We start from the raw sequence: 14684 nt of genomic DNA, 5'->3' as shown, positions 1-14684 counted from the left end.
GTTGAGTCCTAAGGGCAGGGGGTTTCAGGCATATGGCCAAGATTTGATTCCTGAACTTGAAAGACTAGCGATCTGGAGAAGACCGTTAATAGCACAGGTAAGTGTAGAATCAAGTATAAGGTTGGCTGAATTAGGAATGACTGAGAGAGGAAATTTTATTTATTTGAACCGTGAACAGCAAGGACAATTGATACGGAAGACTGAGGAAGGGCATTTCTGAAAAATGTAAAAGAATGAGGATGAGAATTTTTTTAAAAAAAGAACAACTAGTTTATTAACATTTGAAGAAATATTAAAATCTGGTGTTCTCAGAATCTATCTTGGGATGGGGAAGAATGTTACGAAGTTAAAATGGAAAAGTAGTTTGCAAACAGGAAACCAAGGGCATTGCATTCTAAAGACTTGGGATTTTTGTTAGAGGAAATGGAGTTTAAACAGTTTTCAGTGATGGCCAGCTGTAGGCCAGATTATGGTTTTAGTAGGGCAAAAATGCCAGGATTGCATTTTATCCTAGCAATTTGGAGGCTGTGGCAGGAATATTGTGTGTGAGGCAATACTAAGTTACATAGTGACACTCTGTCTTAAATCAAGAAAAAAAAAGACAAGAGAGAAAATAAAACAAGAAGTATGGTTTAGAAAGACATAGCAGTAGAAATATAGATAATAGTTTATGCAAGACATGTATAGAATTTAGGATGAAAACAGGCTGTTTCGAGACAATGTGATATAAGGTGGCGGTCGTTACATTTAAAACTTAAAAAATGAATGATTTAATTTTTCAAGAAAAAGTAAATAAATGATTTAATGATATTTTTAACAAAGATGTAATACAAAGCATCAAGCAGGTCTAGAGTACAGAAGGGACTTCACAGTAGATATGTCAGGCTTGAAAATATGTATGAAATGTTAAAGGGGAAAGGATGAATATGAGAGGCTTGGTTATGGTCACCTATGACCACAGTTCTTGGAGAGAATCACATGTCTATAAGGATTCCCACATAGAATCTTTATACATGGGGTTTGTTCCTCATGATATTGTATGTGGGTTGTCGCCCATGAAATCACCTTTTGAGAGTCAGGTCCCCAGTATGACAACATAACCGGGGCTGGAATCTTTATGAATGGATGCAGAATGAAGTTGGACGTCATAGAGATGCTGTCTTTGGGAACAATGTATGAAAGGATTCACAATTTCCTTCAGAATCAACTACTTTCTACAAGACTTGGAAGTTACAAAAAAAGTAGGATTGGTCATTTCTGGCTTGATTTCCTCTGTCTTCACATACCTCCCATGATACCATGGTAACATTTGTCAGAAGGATCTCAGTGGACGTTGAAAAGGTGAGAACACATCAGACTTTCCATCTCCAACACTTTTACTTTGTAGGTCCCTAATTTTAGATTGTTTGTTTTGTTTTTTCAGACAGGGTTTCCGTAACAGTCCTGGCAAACCTGTAACTTGCTTTGTAGACCAGGCTGCCCATGAACTCATTGAGTTTTGCCTGCCTCTGCCTCCAAAGTGCTGGGGTTAAAAGGCATGCCGCCCCCCACCGGCCAGTTTTAGATATTTTGTTACAGTACTGTAAATCTGAAAAAGTGTGAAGCAAAGGCAAATTTTTAAGCATGGAAAGGAAAGATCATTTATAGCCAGATAGGGAACAAAAAAATGAGGCATTATTTACTAAGTGAGGAGCAAGTAAAGTTATAGAAAAATTTGGAACTATAATGTAATACACGTAATGACTTCAGTCCTTACTGTTTATTACATATGATGATAAGTGATGACCTTATATCATACATGTACTGTGAGGGTGACATAGCAATTTTCTCCAAATGTACATGCAAAGTGAATAAGACCTGCCCCATCTCCATGTTTCCTCCTCTTTCTCATCAATTCTAGGGTAACATCTCCAACTGCCATTACCTTCTAACTGATTTTACCACGTTCCTTCTTGCATTGTTCTTACAATATATCCTCATACCACATCTTTAATCGCAAACTTGAGTATCTCATCTTCTGCTTAAATTCTTATAATGCCTTTTGGTTTTGGAGTATAGTAAGCCAAATTCTCAAGGTAGACTACAAAGTTTGAGCTACCATTGCCTTGCCCCTGCCATGGTATCTAGTTGTATGCCAAGCTTTCTCCTGCTCATACCAGCTTATTTTGTTTTTTTGAATGACCTCAACAACATCCTTTTAAGGTCTTTTAATATGTCCATGTCTTTATTCGGATTACTCAATTTTTGTTTTTCTTCCTACTTAAGCCTAATCTTTAAATTCTGCTCAAGTCTTGCCTTCTCCTACATCAAATTCTGCTCAAATGATTGTTTCTTCCTTAATCCTGTATTCGGCTCCTTCAGTCAAAAGGATTTAAGATACCAGCCCACTTGGGCGTGGTAAATACTGTAAATACTGTAAATACTGTAAATGCAGCTGAAAAGTATGTGCTTATCTCTCTTGCTTCTGGCTCTCACTTCCAGTTGCTAGACTCTGTTCCTGTTTGCACAGAAGACTGTTGTCTAGGACAGTGATCTGTAAGTTTACCTTGAATAAATAACCCTTTATTATTCATAATTCTGAACTGGTGTGGGGTTATTTTGTGATGTCTGCCTTCATTCACATTTGGTTTTCCTTACATTTCTTCCATAGAATATTACATAGTTTTATTTTCATACATTTAGATATTTATTATATATGATACTCCCTATCATGTGTTTCTCTTCTGCCAAAGAACTATCTCCATTACCAGCAATCTGTGTTTAGTTTGTCTTATAACATTCTATCCTAATTATTTTGCAAAACTTTTATCTTTGAGGGTTTTCTTACATGATGATCCCAGTGCCTTAGAATGAAGGGTTGTGTATTCCATTTAGAACTGAGAACTCCACAGCCTCCTATTTTCTGGATGTTGGCTACTTTTGCTTCTCTGTATTACTACTTACTGCAAAAGAAGCTTCTCTGATAAATATAGTTGTAATATACATATATATTATACATATATAATACACATACACACACATATATATATACACACACATATATGTGTATGTGTAAAAAATAAGCACAGAAAAAGAAAAAGAAATCATAAACCTTAGAGAGAGTGAAACAGAAATGGTGGGGTTAAAAGAGGGGTAATATGGATGTGTTGGATGAAGGAAAAGGGAAAGCAACAAGTGATGTAATTATATTTTAACTGAAAACAAAACAAAGGAGAAGCTTCTCTAATTAGGTGAAACATGAATATACAAGTGAGTATAATGATAAGAATATAGGAGTCTATTTAGCAGAATAATACTATTAGGTCCACTCAAAGTCCACTCTCTATGACATGCTCCAGCAAGAATCCACCTCCCGAATATTCCACAACCTCCCCAAATAGCACCACAAGTTGAAAAACAATCATGCAGATTCCTGAGCCAATGGGTCAAAATTATCATTTGCTCCTTTCCTCTCTTCTCCTTTCATTTCCTTTCCTCGTTCTCCCTGCCCCATCTTCATTTCTCCTTCCACACTGCCCCTCTTCTTTCTTTCCTTTTCAAGAAGGTAATACTTGCCAGGAACTGGATGGAATAGACCTTGTTATCTATCTATCTATCTATCTATCTATCTATCTATCTATCTATCTGGTATTTGAGTCAGAATTTCTCTGTTTAACAGCCCTGGATGCCCTGGAACTAGTTCTTGTAGATTAGGCTGGCCTTGAACTCACAGAGATCTGTCTGCCTCTGCCTCATGAGTCCTGGGATTAAAGGTGTGTGCCACTATTGCGTAGCTTTATTTTATTTTTTAACATTTTTTTTAAATTTTACATACCAATATCAGTTTCCTCTCCTGCCCCTCCTTCCACTCCCCCCTTCTTCCCTTGCCTACTTCCCATCCACTCCTCAGAGAGATTAAGGCCTCCCATGGGGAGTCAACAAAGTATGTCAAATCACTAGAGGCAGGATCAAGGCACTCCTTGTATGTAGACTGAGCAAGATATCCATTCATAGGGAATGGGCTCCAAAACTTCAGACTTTGTATGATGAAAGGTTTTATTTTCTCATCAAAAATTTAAAAATTATTATCTTTAAAGGCATACATTTAGTATTGTCATGTCATGCTGCATGTGAACACAATTCTTGTCTTTTATACACATAGGGAGTCAGGTCAAACCCACCCAATGGTACATGTGTTTTCATGGCTCTAAGGCCTTGAGCTCAACAACTAACATCATTGAATACTAGAGATGATATAAGATATTCACAATGTGGTAAGAATACAGTAATTCAAATTATAGCAATTATAGGAAACCAAGCTACTGACAAAATGTATTTTCTAAATCTTTGTAGCCATGTCTAGTCTGATTAATAATGTATTTTACTCCACAAAAACAAGACTACAGACATCTCTTAGCAGGATGCTTTCAGGTTCTCATTGTTTCCACATTCCCTGTGGCTAAATGCTAGTCAATATAAATGTTAGCAAATCTCTGTTAACTCTTAATATATAAACACTGAACACTATTAGCAAGTATTTTAAATACAGCTATAGAAACATAAAACCTACTCTAAAACAATCTGCACAATATGATTTTGTGCTCCAACCTGTCATTAAAACGGAGAAAGAAGAAGAAAATGCCTGTAATCATAAAGCAAAAAATACCACAAAAGACGATGGTTTGATTAGGATGCTCTGAAGTTAAAATTATAGAAATTAAAGTTTTTCAAATGTCTTCATTACTTGAAAAGTTAATACAAAATATTTAAGCATTTATGGCATACAGGAACATATGGTATCTGTAAATCTTCCATTTTATAAGAGGACAAATAGGATTCATGTTTGTGATGACAGCACCATGCTGCGATGTAAGAAAACTTGACTTTAAAATCAAGTAAAATCATTCCAGGGAATGACGAACGGAGACTTAAAACTCTCTCCCTGAGAAAGTTGTCAGGCTAGACCCAATTTTTCCAGCTTTATTTCTTCCCCCGGCTAATACTAAAATTATGAATTTTCTTTTACTTTAGAAGTAGCAAAATTAGAAGCTCAGTAGATGAGGGTAGGAAGGAATGTCGTTTATATACAAATGAGCAGAAATGAAGTAAAAATACATTGTTTAGTTTAGGACTTCGAGTGAAGCTTCCTGAGGATCCAAAAAATGAACAGATGTGAATCAAACTATTGCCACTGATTAACATGAATCCAAAGACAAATAGATTTGGTTCTCAAAAATGTAGCATTATCATAATGTCAATATTAGTAGCTAATTATAGGATAAACATCAAATATTAATTGCAATGATGAGAAAAATTACTTCTTTTATTTTGGTGCCGACAAGGATACAAGAATTAAAATGAAATACACCATTAATCTCCTAGAGTTTTGCATTACCTAATATATTAATTTTTATTTTTATCAGTAATTTAATTCTGAAGTGTATACCCTGAAATCTTGTTCTTCAAAGCGTACATTATGTTTTGATTCTCCTAGATTTGGCTTTATGAAGAAATCGCTCCCTTATAGGTTTTTACTCTTGATATGACTTTGGACAAGTCACTTCTCAAATTCTCTAAATCACTGATTTCTCACAGTTATTAGACATGTATCAGAGTCTCTGAAGAGAGGAAACTTGGAGTTTTAATAAGAAATGCAGATTTTAAGCATTAAAAAGCCATTAATTTAGAATCAATTAATGTTGCCGATAATTTCAGTTTTGGACCACTTACTATGTAAGTATGATGTGTATTTATGTCCTTTGCAAACAGGATCTCAGGTCATACTGTTAGCGCTCACCAAACTATGTATAATTCCAATCAATTTAATGAATACTAATTAATGACTCTATGATTAAGCATATCTCTCAAAGGATTAAAGTTCAGTTTCAAGTACCATTACTGAATGGCTCATAAGTGTCTCTTACTCCATCTTCAGGATGAAACACTTTATTTACCTTTAGCTCTGTGAGCACCTGCACACACACATATACACACACATACACACACGAACATGTACACACACTTGCACAAATGCACGCACACACATGAATACACGCATGCACACACACACATAATTTAAAAAATAGTAAAAACATAAACCTTAAAAATAAAAAATATTCAAAATGAAATACAAAATAGTAAATTAGCAGAAGTTAGCCCCCAAAGAAAACACAGACAATAGCTAATAAAGTTCAAATATAAGTTGTTATGATCAAATGATACTGATCTCTAGTCAGACTACAGGGTACTAGTAGCTCTGTCTAGAGGAATTAGTCAAGAAAAAAATAGACAAGGCATTCTAATGTGTAAAAAGTAACTGTCTCTATTTGTTGACATCATAGTCTTACCTATTCCTTTACCACAAAAATCCTAATATATTTGATCAATAAATTCAGTAGTGCACTAAAATACAAAAAGTGAGTAGTGTTTCTACATATGTATAAAAGGTATTTATGAAAGCTTAAAAATGAAATTAAATCAACAAGTTACTTACAAAAGCAACAACAATAAAATCCTTATATACAAATTTACAAACACAAAAGGGCTGTTTTTCTTGCCAACATCTTCATGCAAGACTTTTGTAAAACTTCAATGCAGTTGTATCAAAATTCAATATTATTTTTCACATAAATGGAAAAAAAAATTATTAAATTTGCATGGGACCACAAAAGAGCTAAGAGTTTAGAGAGCAAAGCTTGAGGTATCAAATTCCCTGATTTCGAAATTTATTAGAAATGATTGTCATCAAAAGAGCATAATGCTGGCATGGAGACAGACACATGAGCAAATGAAGTGGGTCATAAAACTTAGAAGTAAACTCACACATTCACTGTTAGCCTCATTTTCACACATAAGTCCCAAGAATATGTAATATGGAATGAATATTTTTTTTCAAGAAAATTGAAACTAAACCACTTTAAAACATATGGCGGGAACTGAAAAACAATGACACAGGAAGAAGTTTAAAATACATATATTTTTTCTATCATCTGTCTATCTATGCATCCTCTATCTATTTATCTATCTATCTGCCTATCATTTTTTGTCTGTCTATCAGTTTATCATCTATCTACTTATCCATCCATCCATCTATAAAAAAGGACATACAAATGACCAAACTGTATATGAGAAAATGTTCAGAATCACTAACATAAGTACAATGAAAACCATAATGAAAAATTGTATACTTTTGCAAGATGGATTTTATTATAAACATAAAAGGTAAAAAGCCATCATATAGAGAAAAATGAACAAATATACGTGGTTAGAGGAATATAAAATAGCACAAGCTATTAATTAAATCATGATGGAAATTTCTCAGAAAATTGCATATAGAAGTATCATTTGATCAAGCAATGTCGAAGTATCATTTGATCTATCAATCTCACCACTGGATAATTATCTAATAGTAATGAAGACAGAATGCTAGACACATCTCTGGAAGTCCCTGTTTACTGCATTAAACATAGTCACCAAAATATATCAATACCTGCACAGTCTAGTAAAACATGAGTGGGTAAAGAAAATATTGTATACATATACAAAAAATATTATTCAGTCTTAAGAAGGGTGAAGGATGTTGGGCAGTGGTGATGCATGCACACATTTAATCCCAACACAAGAAAGGCAGAGGCAGGTGGATCTCTGTGAGTTCGAGGTCATCCTGGTCTACAATAGCTAGTTCCAGGACAGGCCCCAAAGCTACACAGAGAAACCCTGCTTTGAAAAACAAAAACAAAAAAAAAAGGTGAAGGAAATCAGATTATTGTGACAACATGAATGGAATCAAAGGACATTACTGTAAGCGACATAGAAAGCACAAAAGGCATATCATGTATCTCTAAGTGGAATCTAGTCATGTTGAACTGATGAACATAGAGAGTAGAAAAACAGATACCAGAAGTCAAGGTAGGGAGAGTGAAGGAATGAGAAACTGCTGATTAGGACCTAGGCAGGTAAAGCAGGTGTTGAGTCCCAACATACATCAAAGGTAACAGAGAAGATATTGACACATTGTTGACTTCAGAATAGTTAATGGAACAATTTAAATATTTCACCATAGAAATTATAAGTAGTTGAAGTAACATACAGACTGATTAGCTAAATTTAATCATGCCATGTGGTATACATATTCAAAAGTTCATATTGTTCCTTATAATTTTATGTAATCATGATTTATCAATGAACATTAAAAAGACTAAAATAACTTACAGCAGGGACTATCCAGGATAGTGACATGATCATTCATATATCGCTTTACACTGTTTGAACCTGTAAATCTCGTTGTAAAGCGGTTTCATGAATGCCATACTATAAACATTTAAATGTACTTGCTTTGATTTACTATTTATTTATAGAACATAATTAAAGCAGATAGTTGAAACAGCTATTTGTTTTTAAAGAATTAAGCTGTGTTAGACAACTTGCGGCATCCACACCTAGAACACGGCAACTCTGCTTTCTCTGAGGTCAGTAGCAAACAGAAGGGTGACTTCAGGATTGTTAACTCATCAGAGCCTTTCAAGGGAATATAGAGTTTTGACTTTCAAGGCAAGATTAGATATGTAAACCCAAGTGAGAATTATATGTGATAGCAGAGGTAAACAAAGAGAGGTACCTAACAATCAAACAAGCAAGCAAACCTGTAATAGATCTATATAATTTGTAGGCCCTCAGTCCTGGAGGAAGAATCAAATAATATCTGACACGTGGCATACTTCTGGGTAACCTGCATACAGACGTGATCAAAGCCTAGCCTTGACTAGGTTTAACGAAAAGTCGTTTTCTTCATTTCACGAATGTGGCAATTGATATAAACAGGTATTTTATAAAAATGGACTGATGAATGGTAAGATTTTTAAATCATGCTATTTAATATAATTAACTCCATATCAAATATTCCTCAGGTGTAACCACATTTCGCATGTGGATATCATCATTTGTCTATTGATATCTGAAACAAAGCATTTAATACAATTTGCAAGACTCATGACATTTCACATGGTCATGACTGAAAAATTGAAAAAGAATGGTTTTCCATAACTCCTACATTGTTACTATAAAATAAATTAGAATTTTAGAATCAATATTCAAATAATACTATGATCTAATTTGAGGATAATAAGAAAATTTAAAAAACAATGCTGGCATACCATAGTCATGAGATATTATTCCACATGGAGTTATTTAATCTAAAACCTATAGCAAATTTAATTTTGATTTCCCTCATGGGGAATTCAGAATCCGACTATTAATTTTATTTCATTTTTTTCTTAAGGGAAAGTAAGTTTTAATGTTCTAAAACTAAAAGGTAATGCTGGTTATGTAACAGTAAGATTAATTGAATTGTCTTAAAATATTCCATATAACATACAAGTTGTATCTCAAAAAAGACTTGGTTTCAAAATGCACCAATCACTGAGCAGCTCAGCAGGTCAGCCTGCTCAATTAAGCTTCCCTCTGCATCAGCAAACATATGTCAAGTTGCAGGTTGAGTTCAGAGAATCATATGAGACAGCATGGAATTTTAACTTTTTTCCCCCTTTTTAATTAAGAACTTTTTAAATATAATCTTTTCTCATTTTACATAACTATCATTATACCCACTCCCTCTCCTACTCCCACCCTACCTTTCCCTACACTCCATGCCTCCATCCACACCTAAGAAAGAGGAAGTATTCCCATGGGGAGTCAACAAAGTCTGACACTTCACTTCAAGGTAAGACCAAGGCCTTCCGCACTATATCTAGCTGAGTCAGGTATCCCTCCAAAGAGAATGTGCTCCTAAGGCATTTGATTCAAAAGACTGGGCTTGACACTAGCATTTTATCTTTAATATGTCTTTTTAAAGAGACAAATGCTAGCATGTTAATTGGAAATTTTTCTCATGTAGAACCATCATTGTCAAAGCCCATTTCTTAAAATCAAACACCTTAGAATAACCACAATAACTAATACCCACAAGTTGGGAAATTTATCTATCTATCTATCTATCTATCTATTTATCTATCTGTACATAATACTCATTCAGTATAATAAAGGAAGTTCCATATATTTAGGAGGACTGTAAAACAAAACTTAAAACACCAAAACAAACACATTTTGCATGGAAGAAAAAAACCAAATACAATTATGCAGATAAAACTTATGTGCAAACCCCGTGCTCTATAGAACGTCTTCTGTCCCTACTGTGAACGTTTCTTAGCCTATTTTGTATTGGTTCATAGTTAAAAAACAAAACAAAACATGCTCTTCACATGCACTCTCATGGGTATGAACTGGGAATACACTGGAACATTTTAGGATAGAGCTCTTTCTGAATGTTCAAGTCATCTAAATTAAATGTCTCTTTCTTCTAGGTACTTCCTTTCTGTAGTAAGGATGTCTTTATTTAACAGGGGAAAGTTATCGATGGAATTGATGCTAATCTTACCACAACTGTTATTATTACTTATGAAAAGGGTGAACTGCTAGCTAACATAATTGCAGGAAATAGAATGCTGTTTGAAAGCCCAGGCTTGTTTTAATTTTGGAAATCTAATTTACTTCTATTACAGTATTTCCTAAAGTATTGAGGTTTTTATTTTTAATTTTATGTGTATGGATATTTTTGCTTGCACGTGGTCTGTGTACCTGGTGTGTACCTTGTGTCTGAGGAGGCTAGAAGGTGTTTTGTATACTCTAGAACTGGAGTCACCGATAATTGCAAGTCTCCAAGTAGATGCTGGATTTGAATCCAAGTCCTACTAAAGAGTAGCCTCTGCTGTTAACCAATGAGTCATCTCTTCAGTACCACCCTCAATGGACACTAAATTTTGAAATTGTCTTACCAATAAAAATTGCAAACATTAAAACAATATAATGGATAATACCATATACATATATACATGCCAAAAACTATTTAAGCAATAATCTCAATCACCTTCCACACACGTTTATGTATTTTTTAAAATATTTGCCTGTTGTTATAGACTTCCAAGAAAACTCTAGATGTCATGTCTTCTGGTCGTACATACTTGAATATGTTATTCTACATAAAAATAACTTAGTGACTTTCAAATCATAATGAAATGCAAATCACAATGAACCCATTCTTGATCACGTTATCAATAATGTATGCTTTTTAAGATTTATTACACAAAAAATAAGAAGATAATAGTTATTTTCCATTCAAAAGTACATGCCTTTTCCCCTCTGGTATAAATAATTATCAGGAAGTATGGGTAGCATAAATAATAAAATTTTAGTATTACAAATAGGTATAAAACTGGTAAGTCACATTATGGTTCTGTTTAATGATACAAGAATTTAATTCTTTGGTATGGTGAAGTCAGAAAGGAAACCTGTGAACTGGACGTGAAAACCTTCAGTCTAAAAGTAACTAAGAAAGCTTTCAATATAACAAAGTATAATTTGTACTGTTTAACAACATTTGACATACTATAAGTGTATCAGAATATCATGTGGTCAGTCTCACTAATTCAAGCTATTATAATTTATACTCATTAAGAATTTATATCAATATTAAAACTGATGATACATTATTACATGGTTATTTATACAACAATAAAGGGCACATAAAATCTAGAAAAACACTAACACAAATTAAAATAGGGTTTTCATTTGTATTAGCATTGTAAATAGGGTTTTTATTTTGATAAATATATTTAATTCTTTGAGGCTATTTTACACAAACACACACATGCATAGATATATGTGTGTACTTTAGGTCGTAGGAGGGCTGTAAACATTTTAACACCTTTTTTCTTTTTTAAATATTTATTTTATTTATTTATATGTATACAATATTCTGTCTATATGTATGCCTGCAGGCCGGAAGAGGGCACCAGACCTCTTTACAGATGGTTGTGAGCCACCATGTGGTTGCCGGGAATTGAACTCAGGACCTTTGGAAGAGCAGGCAATGCTCTTAACCACTGAGCCATCTCTCCAGCCCCCAACACCTTTTTTCTGTCCTTACATAACACTTTAATCTTTCTGTGTCTTACATTAAACCTTACCTTCAAAGTAACTGACCCTCCTCAGCTGTGACCTCTTCGATGACTTTGTAACATGAACTTCATTTTTGTGTTTTTTGAATAATGCTAGTCTCACAGAGGGTTCTAGGGGGAAATAAAAAAGAAGAAGAAAGACCAGCTCTTGGTTACTCCTTCTCTTATATGAACACGTTTTTCCTTTTTCTGTTATTAAAAATAATACACATTCCATTGTGTCTCTGTGAAATTGCCAATGCCTTTTAAAACTTGATAATTATAAAAGAAGTGCCCAAAAATTGTATGTTCTTAGTCGTATCATCAATCCTATGGCCCTCCTTTAGTAGAAAGTCAGAAATGTTAAGAATACTGTGAAAATTCGAACATATATTTTTTGAGATCATCTTTATATTTGGGAGTCAAGCTACAGTTATTTTAGTTCCTTTCCTAGTATCTCTCCTCAAACTAGAAAAAGCAGTTGATTACCAGGCAGGACGGTACACTCACTATATCCTCCCTAAACTATACCGAGAACACAGCTGTGAGATGGAAGCAAGACAGCAAGAAACCAGCTTGCTGAAAATCTTCATATCATGAAAAAGTGGCGGTTTCTCTTCTATAATAATGTATTTACAGAACCTAAAAGTTAATTTTTTTCTATATTTTAAAGTTATAAATAGTATTATTCTATCATGTCACAGGGTGAGTCACGGTGAATGTAAGGCCTTGCAATTTTTTATTAACAACAAATGATTGTATGGAATGTGAAAAATGGGTTTTGGCCCTGCAGAATTTAGAGGGTTTTTTTTAATATTTATTTATTTATTATGTATACAGTATTGTCAGTATTCTGTTTGCATGTGTGCCTGCAGGCCAGAAGAGGGCACCAGATCTCCTTACGGATGGTTGTGAGCCACCATGTGGTTGCTGGGAATTGAACTCAGGACCTTTGGAAGAGCAGTCAGTGCTCTTAACCTCTGAGCCATCTCTCCAGCCCCCGAATTTAGAGGTTTTTGCCTAAGACTGAAAATGCAGGGATATAAGCACCAAGGGATAAAAGCTTGTGGAAATGTAAGCACTTTTAGTATGGTAAAACCACCTTTTCAGGGTGGTACATTTTTTCCTACTCTCTTAAATTATTTGGAAAAAAAGTCCAGGAGAGTAAGTCTAGTGTAATAGAATTAAATCAAACAAAGAGTCACCATTTTAAAAATTGAAGACACTAGAGCACATTAATAATTTAGTAATTAAAGTAGTAAGTTTCAAACTATACACTGAGAGGAGAAAGAAAAGCATCTGTGGAAGGCTGCTCCATAACGAGTAACCTGACAATTCCCAGTAGTCTTCCAGCATAAATGAGCCCCATTAAAGCTCATTTTTGTGTTTCACAAACACTATTTTGATCATGTCTACAGAAACTATAAGTCAGAGTTTGGCTCCTTTCTGAGGTATCTGCACCCTATGGGATTATAATCACTGGGAGTTCCTACAAAAACTCTCTAGGAATTAGCAACAATAACAAACATACAGATACTTTCCAGCACAGGCAGGATGCTATATAAGCCATCCACATATCTAGTGATATCTCAAAAAAAAAAAAAAGAAGTCAATAATGAAAAGTATAATTTCAATTGCTCATTGCTGTGGTTGGTCATAATCATCTTCCCACTCCCTTAGTCTTCTTTCTTCTCACACTCTTATTAGATCTATGTTGCTTTCAGAAGGATGGTATTACAATTCAATATAACTGAGTTAGATATCAGTATCAGCTTTTACCAGTTGTATGAATGTGAACACACTGCTCTTCCAATCTGTCTTTTCCCAACGTGAACAGTACTGACTTTCCATGCAAAAGGTAAAATGGTTGAAAATCAATCATGCTCATTGCCGACATGTAGGCACTCAATACGTGACACAAACAAACGTAAGGCAGCGCAAATCATAACATTTTCTAATAATTTATGTCTTTGGCAAATACTCTGAATATAGGAAATAGATAGATGGATTTATTTTTGGTTAGCTTTTACTCTAAAGGACAAAACATTATGGATAAAAGACTGGAACTTTCTTGGAAAAAGCAGCAAGCATTCTTGCTCTGTACAAATTCATATGTGAAGCAGGGGTATCATTAGTACATACTTCCTTCATACTGTTCATTCAGAGCCAATCCTTTAATATACAGAAACTATTTAGAATGCATGTCTGAAAAATACTCATGAAAATAATTTTATTTTCCAAGAGCATATGAGGAGCCCTACTGCACCATAAATATCCTTTTCGTTTCAGAACATGTTGATTGCATCACCTTAAACTGATTCAAAAGTTCATTTTAATCGCAAAGCAATAATGATAAGAAGACCGATATTTGGTGATTTAAAATGAGAAAAACTACAGTTTCGGGGGATCTGACACCTTCAAGCAAGGTGCATACAGTGAATTTGAATAAATTATTAAAAAAGAGAAAAAATGGATGCAAAGCTCCCTAGAAATAACACCATGAATAATAACAGTTGAAGTTTAAAAAACACATAGTCAGGCAGGGAAGCTGGGAAAACAGGGATACTGTAAAGAGAAGAACTTGTGGATCATTTTATGTACATTGTATAGTGGGCCAGATCCTATGTCCACCTTTTACTAGTTCCACGGATACAAGCAAACTGGTCATGCACTTTGTCAAGTCTTTCCAACACTGACTTTGACTAGGAGAGGTGA

At 34.3% G+C, this 14684-nt stretch overlaps 1 protein-coding gene across 1 annotated transcript in view; it reads right to left on the bottom strand.

Moving 5' to 3' along the window:
• The window catches only part of Lrriq1 (leucine rich repeats and IQ motif containing 1), a 129603-nt gene that overhangs the window by 44280 nt on the left and 70639 nt on the right, over positions 1-14684 (bottom strand). The window contains exon 24 of the mRNA XM_041673590.1: positions 12000-12101. Coding sequence (XP_041529524.1) covers positions 12000-12101 — 102 coding nt within the window. The remainder of the gene's footprint in view (positions 1-11999; positions 12102-14684) is intronic.

The sequence above is a fragment of the Microtus oregoni genome, unplaced genomic scaffold (assembly GCF_018167655.1).
Source record: "Microtus oregoni isolate MIOR12 unplaced genomic scaffold, Mior012 000001F_ref0000356, whole genome shotgun sequence".
In the NCBI taxonomy this organism is placed as follows: Eukaryota; Metazoa; Chordata; class Mammalia; order Rodentia; family Cricetidae; genus Microtus; species Microtus oregoni.
Note: the sequence above shows the minus strand (reverse complement) of the source record. Positions and strands in the feature narration are given on the sequence as shown.